The sequence below is a fragment of the Scardinius erythrophthalmus genome, assembly GCF_964197995.2.
Source record: "Scardinius erythrophthalmus genome assembly, chromosome: 18".
NCBI classification, from domain to species: Eukaryota; Metazoa; Chordata; class Actinopteri; order Cypriniformes; family Leuciscidae; genus Scardinius; species Scardinius erythrophthalmus.
In genome coordinates this window covers 10,578,822-10,595,760 of record NC_138238.1, presented here as the reverse complement: position 1 = coordinate 10,595,760, position 16,939 = coordinate 10,578,822, and the positions used below count along the sequence as shown (strand labels likewise).

Here is a 16,939-nt window from a genome sequence, read left to right as displayed (position 1 = left end):
ATATTACCAAACATTTCTATGGAAGAATTTAAATAGAAGAAAAATAATTATTTAAAAAATAAGAGCTTCGATCAAGTTCAATAGTACTTTCACATCTTCCGCTACCGCTAGCCTTGCCCCTGGCACTTAAACTGTATTGCATTACACTATTTTGCTGATATATGTCACAAACATGATTTTTTTCTTCCCCAAATTCAACCTCAGTAATTAAATGCTTCGTTTATTTTGGAAAAATCATTCATTTTCTTTTCACCAATTCCACTCTCGTCCACAAGCATAAATCATAGCACTAGCAAACCCAGTTGGAGACAAGACCACCTAAAAGAAAACAAACATTGCCCTCTAGTGGACATATGGTTGATAAAAGACAACATGACCTCTTGATTTTATCACTGATCTTTATTTAAAACCCGATGTAACAGCATGTTAGAAATTTCTGTTTGCTTGCAGTTTAAATCTGAAATATTAGCACTGTTTTCAACGTGACAAATGAAGCCACATATGAATCTCCCAGGTCTTTGGTGTGTTTCCCATATAAACGTATTGTTTAATAACAATATTGGTAACAGATCGAGTGTATCACAATAATTAAGAATTCTAACAATGTAGTATCAAACTAAAGAAATTATATACACAATACAAAGAGCTGTGTCTCAACCTTGACTTTTCTCTCATAGCCCCTGAAAAGTGTCTGAATAAAGTATTAAAGAAAAAAGAAGCTGGTATTACTTATCAGTAAAGTCCATTTAGAAAGTGATCACAAAACAGGAAAGCTGTCTGTTTCTCCTGCTGGCTTGGTCCAAGTTCAGTAGCAAAAAGAGTCCTCCACAGGAAAATGCAGTACCATCAATACATTTACAAGACAGAAGAACTTGTACATTTATTTAAACAATGCAGAGCATTATAAAGGCTTGGCAACACTAAGAAACAGATCTTCTCTTGTACTTCTCTCTGGCAATCCCAGTTAGATATAGCCAGGAGGATGTGTTGTGTTTCAAACAAACCAACATTGTGAGCAAGTTTGGTCAAACACCTAATAAATCAAAGACTTCACGAGCCACAGTTCTCTATCTCGTTCTTATTTATTGTAAGACTGTGGTGGCTTTGAACACTAGCTCCTTGTTTAAATTGCATTGTGAGTGTGTATTGTAAGTACAGCAACTGCATTGATCTATGAAATCTTGCAGCTCGTCCGTGCGCAGTTCTGGGATGGGCTCAGAGGCGGATAGATGATTTTGGATTTTTTGGTTCCGGTCCTTTTTTTAGCGCTGCTGGCTATGACCGAGTAAGAACGTCCATGCATCATCCTGGCGTTGAGGCCGTTGGCCATAGAGAAGGACTTCAGATGGCTCTTTAAGGCAACAGGAAGTGGAAGTTTGTCCACAAGGTGCACTGGAGTGCAGGAAACGATAGAACGACAGCACAGGTCCTGCAGACTCAACACTGGACAAAAGAAAACAACAGGTTTTGGTTTACAGGCATGGAAAAATGCAAGGCTGAAGGATAAATGTTTGATTTTTTCTAATAAAATACTGCTCAAATTCAAAATTCATATGTAGATTAGCAAGCTATCTATCATCATGATTTAAAACAGTTTGTTTGTCTTACAAGGATGAAGTCATGCAATGGAAACAAGAAGCTGTTTTATCATATTCCTTGGCCTTTAAATAATCTCCAGTCAAAATAAACATGATGCTTTTATTCAGTAAATGTTTTCATATTGCTTGATCTTGTTCCTACAAGCTTTTTTTTTTAGCATAAAGCAAAGCTATGATTATTAAGAGAAATGTGCTTTGGGGGCGGCATGCCATTACATTGATATTTGAACACTGGGTGTCTCTGCTGTGAGCGCTATAAAGTCTCAAAGCTTTACATACTTCAGGTTTCTTAAGCGTTCATTTGGCCTATACATAATTGCAGCATTGGTCTGAGAAAAAAAAAAAAAAACATGTATGGCTGTTGTTTATGTGGTCATTCTCAGAAAAGGCAGGACTAAAAGGTCTGACAGCGTTCCTTAATGCATCATCTCATGTCAAAAGCATTTATGGCGAAGCTTGTTTAATTCCCTGAGAGAACATTTCCAACCTCAGCAACACAATGAGTCATAGGGAGATGTTGATGGAAGAGCAGTGAAACAACAGAGATGGTATTGTACCATTGACTAGATGTATCTGTCTTTTGTCTATTTTATATGAATTAATTACTTACATTTATGTAATTGTAAATGTAACTGACATTTTTACTACAATTTTTCACTTTTTTGGCAATAGAAATATAACATTTTAATTGAATTTTAATATTGTAATATAATATATTTCCTGTATCATACATCAGAACTCCTAAGAAGACAAGACACTAGCAGTGTTGTTGTGTTGTTGTATTTCAGTACTAAACTTCCACTAAACATATATGAATAAATCATTTCACTTAGTTTCTCAACTATGTTAAGTATGATAGTGAATGATTTGTTGAAAATATTTTTACTTCCTGGTTTATTACACAATATGTGCAAACACGCAAACAATGGTACTCCAATCTTATACTGTACAGTGTTTAACAACGTGTTTTGGGGCTAACTTGTAATGTAAAAACATACTGTAATAATGAGAACAATATTGAGAACGCTAACAGTTGCATAGAAATATACTGTATTTCATAGGAATATTGTCTTTTTAACCTATACACCTGTAGACTCCCCAAAATATAAAAAGTCCTGATGCCTCCTACAGAGGACATACAAAATAATAATGTCTTTCTTGTAAAGGAAAATAATACTCACTGAAATTATAAACTCACTGAAATTTCTATTTCCCAAGAAACAGTTTGAAAACTATTAAATACATCTGATAATTACAAAATATTGTTACATATTTTGTAAGTGTGATATCAACTATAAAACTATATATATATATATATATATATATATATATACATACATGCATATGGGCATATACATATCTTTTGGGACATATACATATATACATACATAGGACATCTCAGGATATATATATATATATATATATATATATATATATATATATATATATATATACAGTATATATATATATATATATATATATATATATATATATATATATATATATATATATATATATATCCCTATATATATCCTGAGATGTCCTTTTTAGCACGCACCAGGACTCAACGGTGAAAAATTCAAATAAAACAAATGTCATATAGTGACAAAAGTGAATTTCTGAGACAGCTCAATAATGACCATATCATATATGTCTGAATGTAAATGAAAGCCCTATAATAAACACATGACCTATTTTGTTTGTATGAATCCTGACAATAGAGGCTTGTTACCTTTATTGGGTCTCCAAAGTCGCTCCATACCATGCCTCATGAGCACAATTCGGGCCAGCTCAGTGAAGGACTCAGTAATGTTAAAGTTACAGAGAGGGCTGACTTCGAAGAATGTGACGCCTAATCGCTCTGCAAAGGCCTGGGCGTGCTCAGTCGTCACCTGCCGCTTATAGGCCAGGTGAAGCCTGTTTCCCACCAGGATCTTGGGAACACCTGGTGCATGCTGGGTAAAAATAAAACAGTACATCAATGATTATAAACTATCTCTTCAAGACATTACTGGTTTCCTGATGTGTTTTATATTTATGTCAAGACAATCGCTTTATTAATAAAGCAATTTTGAAACAACTCGCACAGCCATTCCCAGTGCGCATCATCAGACCCCTGCTATCGACACAGATTAGTTACAAAGCCATCATTTATAATTGCAACAATTATAATCATAACCGAGTTGTATAAAACAGCACATTTCCTGATTTATGGAGATACGCATCTATCTTAGCACCTTCTCAAGATGATTAGCTTATGTTTTATTCAGATCTTCAATGTAATTCCAAAACCACTAGCATGACCTCATGTCTGTTTATACCCATATTGCACATCAGGTTTAACATGCTTATTACTCTAAATACTTCAGTAGTTTCGGATCTGATAGATCTGATTTTACCTCATCAATCTCTTTAATCCATCTGTCGATGCCATCAAAAGACCACCGGTTTGTGATGTCATAAACAAGGATAACACCCTGTGAGAAACAAATTGTGTTAGTTATAGATAACATACAGTTTTCAAAATGTAAGATTTTTTATTTATTTTTGCTAAGTTTTTGAGTTTGAATTAAATAACACATTCATCCTCATCTCAGATAAGGAAACGAATGTGGTACTGGAGGTGGTACTATTTATCATCTCATATTGTATGTGACTAAAATTGTTGGCAAAGAAGTTTATGATGTAATGTCAATAAAGATTGTGGCATTGCTCAAAGAGTTGCTGTTATTAGGATATCTGTGTTTGCCAGAACAAGGAAATGTCATGTCAACAATACCAGTCCACTCTGATTTATAGCATACCACACTTTCAACAGGAACTGCTGATCTTTGGGTGTGGTGTTTAACAACTGTCTGGGAACACTGGGATTTCAGAGATATTCAACAGCCCATTTCCTAAAGTCTATTTGTCTATATAATTGTACAATTATTTTAAATAATTACATTTTTAAATGAATAATTATTAATAAAATAATTTTAAAGTGTACATTTAAAACAGACACTCACAAAAATGGTGACTGATGAAATCATTTTCCACTATTTTACATTTAAAAAATAATAATTATGAATAGAATATTTTTTCAAATATATATAAATTATTTCAAATATTATTTTTATTATTATTATTTACATTTTAATTATGAATCATTTAAAGTTTTTATTGTAAACAATTGTTAATTTTGTATTTACAAAGTGTTTTTATCATTTTTTTGCTGTTATACCTGTGCTCCTCTGGAATATGAACGGAATATGGTGCAGAATCTGCCTTGTCCTGAGGTGTCCCTGCAAAAACAACACAACACAGAGGGTCCGCATCACAAAGAACACATTCATCTTACTTCTGTTCTTCAATACGTCTGTAGCTATTGTCTTTCCCTCTGCCTGGTGACACGAGGAGCTTTCTGTGGTTGGTGCCAGGGCAGCAGACTTTGAGTAGGAGCAGTGAAATGAATCATTCACCATCCAGGGCTGAGCGCAGCACCAAGATGTGCCAGTCATGTTCCAGTGAGTAGGACTGGAGTATCACAAACACTTCGCTCTAAAATGCTTCGTCTATCAAGGCCAGATTATCAATAATTCATTCCTGATTCTTGCAAAAAACTCAGTTCTCTTGAAATGTGCCAGAATATATAAACAACTTCTAGGCATGGCTAGTGGGATTGACTTGGCTGAATTTTTCACTGGAAGTTTATTGAGGAGCGCTGTAATTAACATAGCCAGACGTTTGGCATGTTCACTTCATATTTTGGAAACCAAAAGGACCTCATTGAGAGAACACAGGCGTGATGGAAACTTGAATCTCTCTTCATGCTTGGTTTGAATTCAAGAAGATAACAGGAAGAAATCAAGCTGAAACTTAAAAGTTGAACGTGTATTTCAAGGAGCTGTCAGGTGCTGCAGTCATGGGTTTACGGTTTACAAGAAAAAGTAACTGTGATGTAAAGCTACTCACCAAAGCTGGAGCTTGACTCTGCGTCCATCGAGGAGTATGGTAGTTGTCTTGTAGTCAATGCCTACAAGTGAAAAAGAAATAACTAAATTACTTAAAGGTGAAGTGTGTAATTTATGAATCAATTGCGTCACCAAGTGTAATCGCAAAAATTAGTTTTCGAAAAGGTTTCCTACACAAATAAAGCAAAGCAAATGGAATGGAGACCACATAGTATTTGGTTTAAACCAATCTTTTTTTTTTTTTATAATGAAAGTAATTTCTGCTCACTGATTGGGCCCTGATCAACCAATCACAATGAAGATACTGTATGACCCCTAACTTAATCTGATTGATCTTCAGGCATCACAAAAGACAGGCATGGCTAACTGATTAGACAGGAGAAGTAAAGCCTTGTTTATATCCTTTCGCCTGGCTCTGTACTGCGAGCCTCCACTGACTGCACTCGCACCTCTCCTAACACACGAGGCGTTTATACTTGATGCGCTCACTGTTGTACTAGTCTTTGAAATGACAGGGGGCGACTCTGAGGAATTGTCCTAGTCTAAACCATCAGGAAGCAGCGGTGAGAAGGTACACAAGTGTACCAAGTGACAATGTTTGTTTTTATTATGCTTCACCAAACCCAGAACCAAAGAATTGTTTAAAACCCAGCAAACCATGAGATTATTACTTGTGACATTAGAACAAAATGTATGGATATGAGAACATATGTATAAAACTAAATTAAACAACAGTCTCTAAAATATTTTCTAATTTTATTTTATTTTATTAAACATGGACCTTAAAGGTCCCGTTCTTCTTGATCCCATGTTTCAAACTTTAGTTAGTGTGTAATGTTGTTGTTGGAGTATAAACAATATCTGTAAAGTTCAATGCCAAGCGAGATATTTTATTTAACAGAAATCGCCTACATCGAAACGGCCCGTTTGGACTACATCCCTCTACTTCCTTCTTTAATGACGTCAGTAGAACAGTTTTTTAATAACCTCCGCCCACAGGAATGCTCCCTCAACTCTACCGAAATTCGTTTATGTACTTGCGCACTTCTAATAACTTACTGTGTTTACTCAGCTCTTACGGTGATTTTCTGAAGTAAAACTGACGCTTTTTGTGTGATGTACAATAAACTTTATTAAACTCATCAGTATATGTTTGATCATCATTCGGACCTGGTCTGAAACAGCAGACTTGTAGGCTATTAATAAATAATGGAAACATACAAGCAGATGACAAATACGTTATAATAACCGTAATTAAACGACTAAACTATACCTGTTCCATCTCTATACAGCACTCTGACTCTGTAGGCATTATTGTCCGACTCGAAATGAACACCGTTACTGAGAGTTTCTGATATTACCATCATTCCTTGAGATGAGATTGTCCTGAGAGACTGAGCGCGAGCTCATGAAGCTCCGCCCCCTGGGTCGTCCAGCAGCAGCTTATTTGCATTTAAAGGGCACACACTAAAACAGCGCATTTTTCTGAGCCCCAAAAAATGACAATTTAAACATGCTCTAAAAAATGATCTGTTGGGTATTTTGAGCTGAAACTTCACATACACACTCTGGGGACATCAGAGACTTATTTTACATCTTGTGAAAAGGGGCATAATACGGGACCTTTAATTTTCATTATAAAGACTTATTTCTGCTATTGTAGGCTTGTTTTATAAATGTAAGCAATTAATTTAAACAAGCGCAAACTGGGTGCCGCCGGTTTAGATGCAAAATGACAAAAAATGCCATGCACACCGCCACACAAAATGGGGTTGACGTAATTTTTTTTCGATGTTTTTCAAAGATGTTATTTTTGTCGCACGCACCTTCACACTCATGAGGATGCGGCGAGTATAAACCAGGCTTAAGCCCACTTTAAACCTTTTATATGCTAATTTATGTTCATGGTAACACCAACTTAGTTACATCTATTATAATCTTAAGAGTATCAAGTGATAATATTCAAAGTTAATTGAACACAGGAAGTTGTAGAACACAGGAATTTTTTTAAGTTTAATGTCCAACACATTACATAAACATTGCATGACAGGTTGTATAAACTGCTAAGATAGTGTTGCTTGTAGTCATCAAATTCCTTTCTTTAAGCCTGTTCATAACTTTTTCAAGTCAGATACATAAAAACCAAGATTGATCTAATTTGATACCGAAAGGTAAGACTGATTACCCCTAACTAACTGCTAGTTGGTCATACTAAGACAGTCTTAACATGATGGCTATATGTATGCAACTGTCCCCAGGTCTTGAAAGATATCAGCAGGAACCTCATAACTTAGTTGTGTTGCCAGGTTGTAAAATTTGTGCAAGCATTTCAAAGCTAAAATACAGAGCTGCAAATTCTATTGTTAATGTTTTATGAACATGAATGTTTATTAATTATTAATATTATCAATATTATTTTGTTTGTCCACAGAAACACACACTTCACAGTCCACACACACCGATGTCTTGATGCAATTCACACAATCATACATTTATCAAGTCAAGTCAAGTCATCCTCATTTATATAGCGCTTTTAACAATGTAGATTGTTTCAAAGCAGCTTTACAGAGATAAACATAGAATTTATGGTATCAAATCAACCAGCAAGTACACATAAACAAACCCACAAGAACACACAGACATACACACATATTTACATTCATCCACTGAAAGCAAGCATAAAAAAACTCTAACAAAACTGCAATGCTCGTTACAATATATGTTCTCTTCAAAATCTTTTCAAAACTAATTCATATACTGTAAGTATGTTTCAAATATGATGAGTCCTGCTGTCCGTTGGCACAAATCTAGTTTTTAGACTCATTTCTACATTGGAGAAGGGCAAGTATCATGTGGATAATTATTATTATTGTATTTATTTATTTATTTTGCTCTGTTGAAAAAATGTGGTTAAACAAGAAGAAAGCAATTCAAGAAAAAAACGAATAAAAACACCTTTTAATTAGCCAGTAAGCATTGCATTAATCAAAAGTGACAATAAAGACATAACGTTAAACAAAATTTCTATTTCAAATAAATGCTGTTCTTTTAAACTTTTTATTCATCAAAGAATCCTGATAAAAAGGTTTTCAGAAAATATTAAGCAGCACAACTGTTTTCAACATAATAATAAATGTTATGAAATCAGCAAATTAGAATGGTTTCATGTGACACTGTAGACTGGCTACTGAAATGGAATACATTTACAAAAAGTAGTAAAAACTACATTTGAAATTATATTAAAATTGAAAACAGCTATATTTTAAATTGTAATAATATTTCAGAATATTACTGTTTTTACAGTATTTTATTATAAATACAGCCTTGATACATTAAGAGACTTCTTTCAATGACAAAAAAGGTCTGAACAAAAACTGCCAAAATAGAAACAAAGCAACACTGGCAAAATAAGTTAATATAATTGGCTACCTGTATTTCTTATGATTAAAATTGGTAGGCTATTATTAAAAAAATCAAGTAATGACATTTTATTGTGATACCGGCACGGACATGGCCACTGGCACAGACACCGTCACGGGCACAGGCATGGACACCGGCATGGGCACAGACACCGGCACACAAACAACTGCAAGGACACACCAGCACGGACACCAGCACAGACACCACCGGGAAACAGGCACGGTCACCGCCACGGACACCACCGCAGACACCGGCACCGACGCTAACACACCGGCACGGATATGGCCACTGGCACAGACACCGGCAAGAAAGAAATTAATACAGGTTTGGAACAACATTAGAGTGAGTAAATAAGGACATAATTTTCATTTTTGGGGGAACTATCCCAGACAAGCGGCAGCATGTTTACTATTAGGCTACTGTCGCTTTAAGACCGGAACGCATAATATACACGCATATGACATGCACCCGATTTTCTCTCAAATATTTGCTTTCACTTTAGACATAACCAACTGTGTTTAAGTAAACCTTGTGTGTATTTGACAATATTGACACAATAAGACAGTTAATAAGTCCAGTAACCAAGCCCTTTTTGACAGACTTTAAGGTGCCTGTGTGCTTTTGGGGTATGTGCTCAGAAAAGCCCATGTTAGAACAGCCCATCAGCAGGCGAATGAAATGTTTAACCGGCATGGTTTAAGCACATGCAAATAATGAACTTTTGTGAATTGCAGTATCCCGTTAGTGTAACTCGACCTCTGTGTTAACATGTTATGTGAATCGCACTGTACAGTATGTTGGGACGGAGGAGCCAGGACTGCAATTGATAGAATGCACTGTAGCACGATACTACGATATTTCTTCAAAAGCAGATCTGGAGCATTTTAATCGTCCACGATCAAAAATCGTGATGTCGTACACCCCTGAAGTACAGATAACTATACTTCTGCCAAGATTCTTAAGTGCATATTCGATGGACACTTCACTATCAAAACAAGTGTAGTACCTACTGTCATGATGCTAATTCATTGACTGGTTGCCAGGGTGCTGCTAAACAACAAATCATTTCTTATTAATGGTTTTTAGCGGCAGTTAAAGGGTTCTGGGCAGTTTAGTTGTCCAAGTTAAAAGATCCCATTAAGATCCCATCTAATTGATATTCTGGTCCTTACATATTGTCCCTGCCAAACTTTATAAGCCTGAATGCGTAGTAAAGTAAAAGCATCTCTCTTAAACAAGCTGCGCAATTTGAGGTATCATTCAGGTTGATAACATAAACAGTGCAGGACGGGTTATAAAACAAAGCAGGGGTTTGTTCAAATTCCTAGTATGAGCAAAAGTATGAGTGATAATAATGCCCTAGCAAACACTACTAATAATCTAATAACTGCAAATGGGAAAAGCAAGTGGTGAGAACAGCTATAGAGTGGTCCACTGAGAGTTTGAATATTATGTTCAAATAAAGATTGCATTTTTAGTCTTCACCAATTTCAGTTACAATGTCCTTCTTTTGATCATGAATTTGGATGACAGCAACTATGATTAAGTGATGTCTGTAGTTATGAACATAACACTTGAGGATGCCTGGGCTGAGATTGGAAAGCTTTTAGTGTCACCTCCATGGGGGTTCCAGGTTCCACACACATACACACTGGCATTCTGAACGCTCTTTCTCCTATAGGGAATTTCAGAACTTATCACACATTCCACTGCGATGAGAAAGAAATCCAACACTGTGAAAATATACATGGAACAACTGGCAGATTCCATTAAGGTGACAGAAAGACGATTTAAAAACACCATGGCTGTCACTAAAGAATGGAATCAAGTGAACCAAACACAATCCCAAGTCACCCTGTGAACTGTGAGGTCACTCTTAGGGAATTGCAGCATATCAAAATGGTGAGGTGTAACCCTCATGTTCTGGACATTAAAAATAAAGTATCAGGTATCAAGTCCTTCATGAAAAATTATGCATTAGTTCTGTTTGGAGTCACAAGGACTACATCTATAATACTTAATAAATGCAAAGATTTATTTATTTGACATACAACAGGCTATTATTAATATGCTTCAATAATATCTGTCAATTGGGTTTTGATTAGGTCAGAGAAACATTCACTATATCATTTAAAATATGGGGTTGGTGAGATTTTTTTAATATTTTTAAAAGACGTCTCGTATGCTAACGAAGGTTGCATTTATGTGATGAAAAATACAGTAAAAAATAATATTGTGAAATATTATCACAATTTGAATTAATCTATTTTAAAATGTAATTTATTCCTGTGATGGCAAAGCTGAATTTCTAATAATTATTACTCCAGTCTTCAGTGTCACAGGATCCTTCAGAAATCAATCTTATATGCTGATTTGGTGCTCAAGAGACATTTATTATTATTATCAATGTTGAATAGAATAGAAAGTTAAAAATAACAGCATTTATTTAAAATATAATGTGTTTGTGTTTATGTTAAAATGTACTGTCACTTTTGATCAACTTAATGTGTCCTTACTGAAAAAAAGCATCTATTTCTTTAAAAGTTGAGCAATAAATTCTTAAGATAATTAGATGATTCTTCATACTAAAGTAAAAAAATATCATCAAATAAACATGATCAGCGCTTACATCATATTTTCCACCACTAAATAAATCTTTTATCAAGCTTTTGATAAAAGGCTTATTGTGAATTATTCAATTCAACGTGATGCAGTTAGACAAATATTGTATAACACCAGCTTGTACTATTTTTTTTTCTTTATAAAAATGTGTGCCTGTAGGATGCAGTCTTCCTGTTTGTGTGGGCAAGCTCTGATTCATCCTGACAGATTTTTTTCACACTAACTCTTTCTGTCTCCCCGCGCAATTACCCTGCTCTGCACCTCTCCTCACAACAACCAGCAGCGAGCCATAGACCTTTTCTGACGGGATGACACATACGCCGGATCAACGGGAGTCAGTGGATGAGGATGAAGCCTCCGTGGATAATGGTGTTCAACATCTAGAGCTTAGAGAGAAACAGTTATGCTAACACTTACTGATCCATCCCCATGAAATTTAAAGTCATGAAATTATACACAAACCAAATATACTGCAAGCTGCTTTGTGGCCTGTGGAGATTTTGGTTGACCTGAAAATAACATCAAACAGATCAGCCAGAATTTAAAACAGCTTAATTAAACTCCTATAGACCTTAGTCAGGGTAGACACCATATTTAAAGGTGCACTCAGTAAAAAAACAGTACATTTGATGTCAAAAACTGACAAATTTCACATATGTTCACAAAAAATTACATAGAGATAAATGAGATAAACACTTGAGTCATATCAGTATCATATAGGCCTAAGTGCTGTCAAATCGATTAATCGCAATTAATCGCATCTAACATAAGTTTGTGTTTACAAACTTCTAGAAACACTTTTCTTCTAGAATGATCATTTTTATCAAGCTCGTATATTTAAGTTCAATAATTTCACTTAAATGGCAATGCAAATTACCTAATAATTGTCATTTAAGTGAAATTACTGAACTTAAATATACATAAAAAAAATGATCATTCTAGAGGAAAATTTCAGATGGCACTTAGAGGCTTTTGCATCTGAACTCTTCATACATATAAAGCCTATATATATATTTTATACACACATATATATTTATACACAGATATAAAATGAATGATTGATTTATACTGTGTATATATATATGTGTGTGTGTGTGTGTGTGTGTGTGTGTGTGTGTGTGTGTGTGTGTGTGTGTGTGTGTGTGTGTGTACATAGACACACACACAGAGAGAGCCATATATATGATATATATATATATATATATATATATATATATATATATATATATATATCATTAATAATATATACACACATATTTTGTCAACACATACTTTTATGTTAGATGTGATTAATCACGATTAATCAATTTGACAGCACTAGTTATTTAAAATTCTATACTTTTTTTATCAATTAAAAATAAAAATACTAAAAACTCATTATGAATGCTATAAATGAATTTATGCATCACAGTAGTATAATATACAGTATGAAAAATCTATGTACCTTTTCAGATTTGCTAAAGATTATAACAGTGTTATTAGTGTTTTGAAATATAAAAGTAAGTGAGTGTTGGATGACGGCAAAGGTAATCTAAATGAGCATGCAAAAATAAACATTCATTACCAAAATATTGACCAATACCAATAAATTACAAAAACCTAATACTGGCCAATAAACAATATGGCACCCGTAATTGCAAGAGTCGCTTTTGTGTGATGCTGCAAGGTGTCAGTATAAATCTAAGAAGGTAATGCAACATAAACTAAAAACATATTTGGTGATCATTTAAATTTAGATGTGATCTAAGACAATACAACATACTGTACAGAATAGACTGTTCTTCTCCCCCTCACAGCCTCATTTTCATTTGTGCAAAATCAAATATGCCGTCTACCCTGATTAAGCTCCACAGACATTACATAACCTAAAACACATTGAGCAAGACATCAGCCTGTTCGTTATTTATAAGACGGTGGGATAAATGTTTCAGTGACGCAGAACTGATTTCTCTCTTGGTGAAGAACAGCTGCAAAGCTTCAACTGTCATTGTTTCTTTAAAACCAAGAAGTCACTGCTCCATTTTCATCGTTCAAACAAACAAATGGCTTGAGAGGTTCATGCAAGTGTTTAGATAAACATCAGAATGTTCCACTCCTTTATCGCCACATTCGCCAGCAAAGCCTGGCTGCATCCTTATTCCCCTCAGCCGCATTTCGCTCAGCAGTCACAGAGCACAGTGTTGGCCAGTGGTAATAATCTCTATAAACAGAAATTCCAACAGAGACTTCTGTTGGCAAGAGAATTACCGTAGGCAAGAGCTTTCCTGTCGAATCATAATGCAGTTTATCGACCATGTACATGTATGCACTTATAAGGAATTTTGTGAGTTGCTCTCAAGGTTATGATGCAAAATAAATACAAAAGTTATAGAATATGGCAGAATAGGATGTAGAAAGTGTTCTGAATCTGGTAAGCAACCTAAACAGCAAAAAGCTCCAGTAGTAGTCTATTAATTGCTTGCATACCCAATGTCTTGGGATCTGTTTTCTAAGTATTAGCATCCTGGCAGGGCTGTTTACTGGCCCAACGGGGGCAATATTTTTTCTAGAGAGTATGCAAATGAATGTAGTATGAAGTCAATTTCACAAGCCTGCGGTGGGGTATTAAATTTTCATCACTGTTGAGCTAGAAATGAGCAACCAGAGAAGAGTTTAAAGTCAACATGAAAACTCAACCCTATTTACTTTCTTAATGCACATTTCTGATCTTATTATGATTTAGTAATCAATGCAACTTATTTGTTGACATCACTTAAGATGTTCATTTTGGTTTAGAAAGTCAGCTTTTCACAATCCACAAAAGTCCTGCATGCTCAGAAAGCCACATTACAGAGGTAAAAATGGGTTGCGAATGGCAATTCATGTCGACATCAGGAATATGTAGTAATAGTCCTGTCCAGCGATTCAAAGACTATTTAAGGGCTCTTGTTCTAAAGATTTATTTTTTTGTTCCTTCTATAACCTGTTGCCCCTCTTCTAAAAGTGGCTGGCACTGCATCCTCAGCTGCTCGGATAAATGAGTACACAACTGTGCAAGCCACCCAAATCTCAGTCAGCCTCTGACCCTAGAATGAACAGGTTGGCCAGTGTTGCCAAGTCCACAGTTTTCCTGCGGTACTGGGCTAGTTTAACACTGTTGCCGTGGGTTGTTTTTGTAGTCCCCCCTGAAGCGCGATTTTTAACCCCTGGAACATGGTTTATACTGGGAAACCGGTACCTCCGCACATCCTGATTTTGCTGAGTTAGACGTTTTCCTGGGTCAACATATTTTGTTGATCCTGGAACAACATTCCTGTCCGAAAATGTAATCCTAACCATAAGATATATGGTTATGGTATCCTTAAAAACAGAGGGAAATGATAGGTGAATAACACTGATGTAGAAGCACCTAACCCTGGTTATAAGCCTAATCTTGACATAAACTGTAAACTCTCTCTGATTGCTTGATTGGAATGTTGTTACATGTCGCACTTGGTGAAATCAGGTTCTGCTATATCAGCAATCGGGCTGGTTTAGTTGTTCAGACCTGGCAACCCCCCGTGATTGGCTGTCAATTTACTCGCTAAATCACTCCAGTGTAATATAAGCTGTTAAAATGAGACTCAAAATGTTCATCAGACCTAGGACTTTGACCAAATGCTGTTACAATGAAAACTGTACGCATATTGTTCCTCCTGTTCAAGCATGCATGGTGAAATAACAACAAAACCTGTGATAGCATTCTGAAGAAATAGAAATTACTAAGAATTAACAGACCTTAAGGAGTCACACTGAGAGCTGATTGGTACTTAGTTAATAAGTGATATACGGTACAAGTCATTACATGTAAAGATGTTGTGATTTGTTAGTAATGTGATACCAGCCACTTGCTTCTGTCACATACAGAATGTTGACGGTCTTTTAGACAAGATGCATGAAAATATGTTATTTAGCTGTGAAAGCCCAAAGGGGCGGGGAGTTCACTACAGTTGATTTTGTCCCCTGGGAAGAGTTTTCCAAAACAGGGAGAAACTCATTACAAACTACTGAGCTGCAAATAAGAGCTGGGCAAGCCGGGGCTAGAAGAGAAATGTGATCTATATGTTTAAAATATGTGGCATATTTACTGTAATAATAAATGAAACATTTTAAATAAATGTACTTCAGTGGACAATCGTTTTTTTTTTTAATAAATTGTCTGTATTGGCAAGATTTATCGTGTTTACAACTGTATTGATGTAGTCATGATGCTTGGCATGCTTTTTTGTAACATTTCTGCAAGTAGTCTGAACATCATGATACATGATAAAAACGTTGAAAAACCTTCAATCCAATGAATCCATGATAATAGATTCACCTGAAAATGCATAGACTGTCCAACTTTAGTCTCATTTGTACAATACAAGGATCATAACTTACCCATATTGTATCCATAGGGTGATTCACTGGATCCATCCTGCAGACTGGCCAGTATTTCCCCTTTCCCCACATCACTGTCTCCAACCAGCAGGAATTTCAGGAGGAAATCATAAGCTTTTGCTGGGCTGCTCCTGTGGTTCATCTTCACATCAGCCCGATGACCCATTCTGGTGCATCATGTAACTGTCCCTTGATGGACTTCTGTTCAATCCCTCAAGCCACCAAAACTGAACAATATAGCCGTTTTTAAAAAACAAACCTGCGTTTTCTTCACTAGTCTTTTCTGTGTTTAAAATGTCATATCCAGTACATCACTAAAGCTGTCCTATTGTTCAAAGATTCTGGTTGTGGATCCACTGATGCTGTTGCGTCACATTTGTAGGTAAATAAAGACCCTGATATGTTTACAGTATAGTAACATAAGGCAAGTGACTCTTCTTAAATTAGACGTTTATACTTGTAAAATAAATGTTAATCTTAATAAATCACTCCTAATGTTTTTTATCTTTGTATTTCGAGCAAACCTAGTCCATTGAGCTCTCTGGCACGATCCATCTCTTCTATCAGCCTCCCTAAACAGAAAAATGTAAGTTCATCCTTAGATTTTCCTTGATTGGTTCCTGTGTGGAGTTGCTAGGGCAGCTCTCCTCGTTTATTGGACAATACGCGCGTCCATTAAATCCCGCAAACGCCCATTTTGTGTTGGAGAGGGTGTGGCCAATCTGCTGTTTTGATCCTATAAGCGCTGATGGCAGATCAGCCCCCGTAAGTTCCTCCATTTAGGTTTTGCCGCGCGGACGGTGGCTCAGCTGATTCTGCGTCAGCGCTCCAGCGCGTTTCAAGCGCGTGCTCGGGTTTGTTGTTTTCCGGGGCACGAAGAATTACGTAGTGCTTTAATGACGTAATATTATTGTAGTTTCTCGACAGATTATTGTAGTTCATCTCTTC

At 35.7% G+C, this 16,939-nt stretch overlaps 1 protein-coding gene across 2 annotated transcripts; it reads right to left on the bottom strand.

Moving 5' to 3' along the window:
• Positions 1–387: 387 nt before the first annotated feature.
• Positions 388–16,641, bottom strand: rab40b (RAB40B, member RAS oncogene family). 2 transcript variants are annotated; one of them, XM_081392406.1, is made up of 7 exons: positions 16,516–16,617; positions 15,992–16,218; positions 5,553–5,613; positions 4,822–4,882; positions 3,998–4,075; positions 3,331–3,553; positions 388–1,443 (listed from the first exon to the last, which is right to left on the bottom strand). In XM_081392406.1, exons 2-7 carry the CDS (start codon positions 16,155–16,157, stop codon positions 1,172–1,174), a joined length of 861 nt encoding a protein of 286 aa, XP_081248532.1. In that variant the 5' UTR covers positions 16,158–16,218; positions 16,516–16,617; the 3' UTR covers positions 388–1,171. The 2 variants fall into 2 exon arrangements, with proteins under 2 accessions (XP_081248532.1, XP_081248531.1); XM_081392405.1 differs by having other exon boundaries at positions 15,992–16,641.
• Between the last annotated feature and the right edge of the window lie 298 nt (positions 16,642–16,939).

Bases quoted from the DNA above. Each gene is read 5' to 3' on its own strand.
- rab40b (XM_081392405.1), bottom strand. From the start codon at position 16,157: ATGGGTCATCGGGCTGATGTGAAGATGAACCACAGGAGCAGCCCAGCA. The intron at 4,883-5,552 runs GTGAGTAGCTTT...TTGTTTTTGCAG, and splicing joins AGAGTCAAGCTCCAGCTTTG to GGACACCTCAGGACAAGGCA. The intron at 1,444-3,330 runs GTAACAAGCCTC...TCTTTTGTCCAG, and splicing joins ACTTTGGAGACCCAATAAAG to TGTTGAGTCTGCAGGACCTG.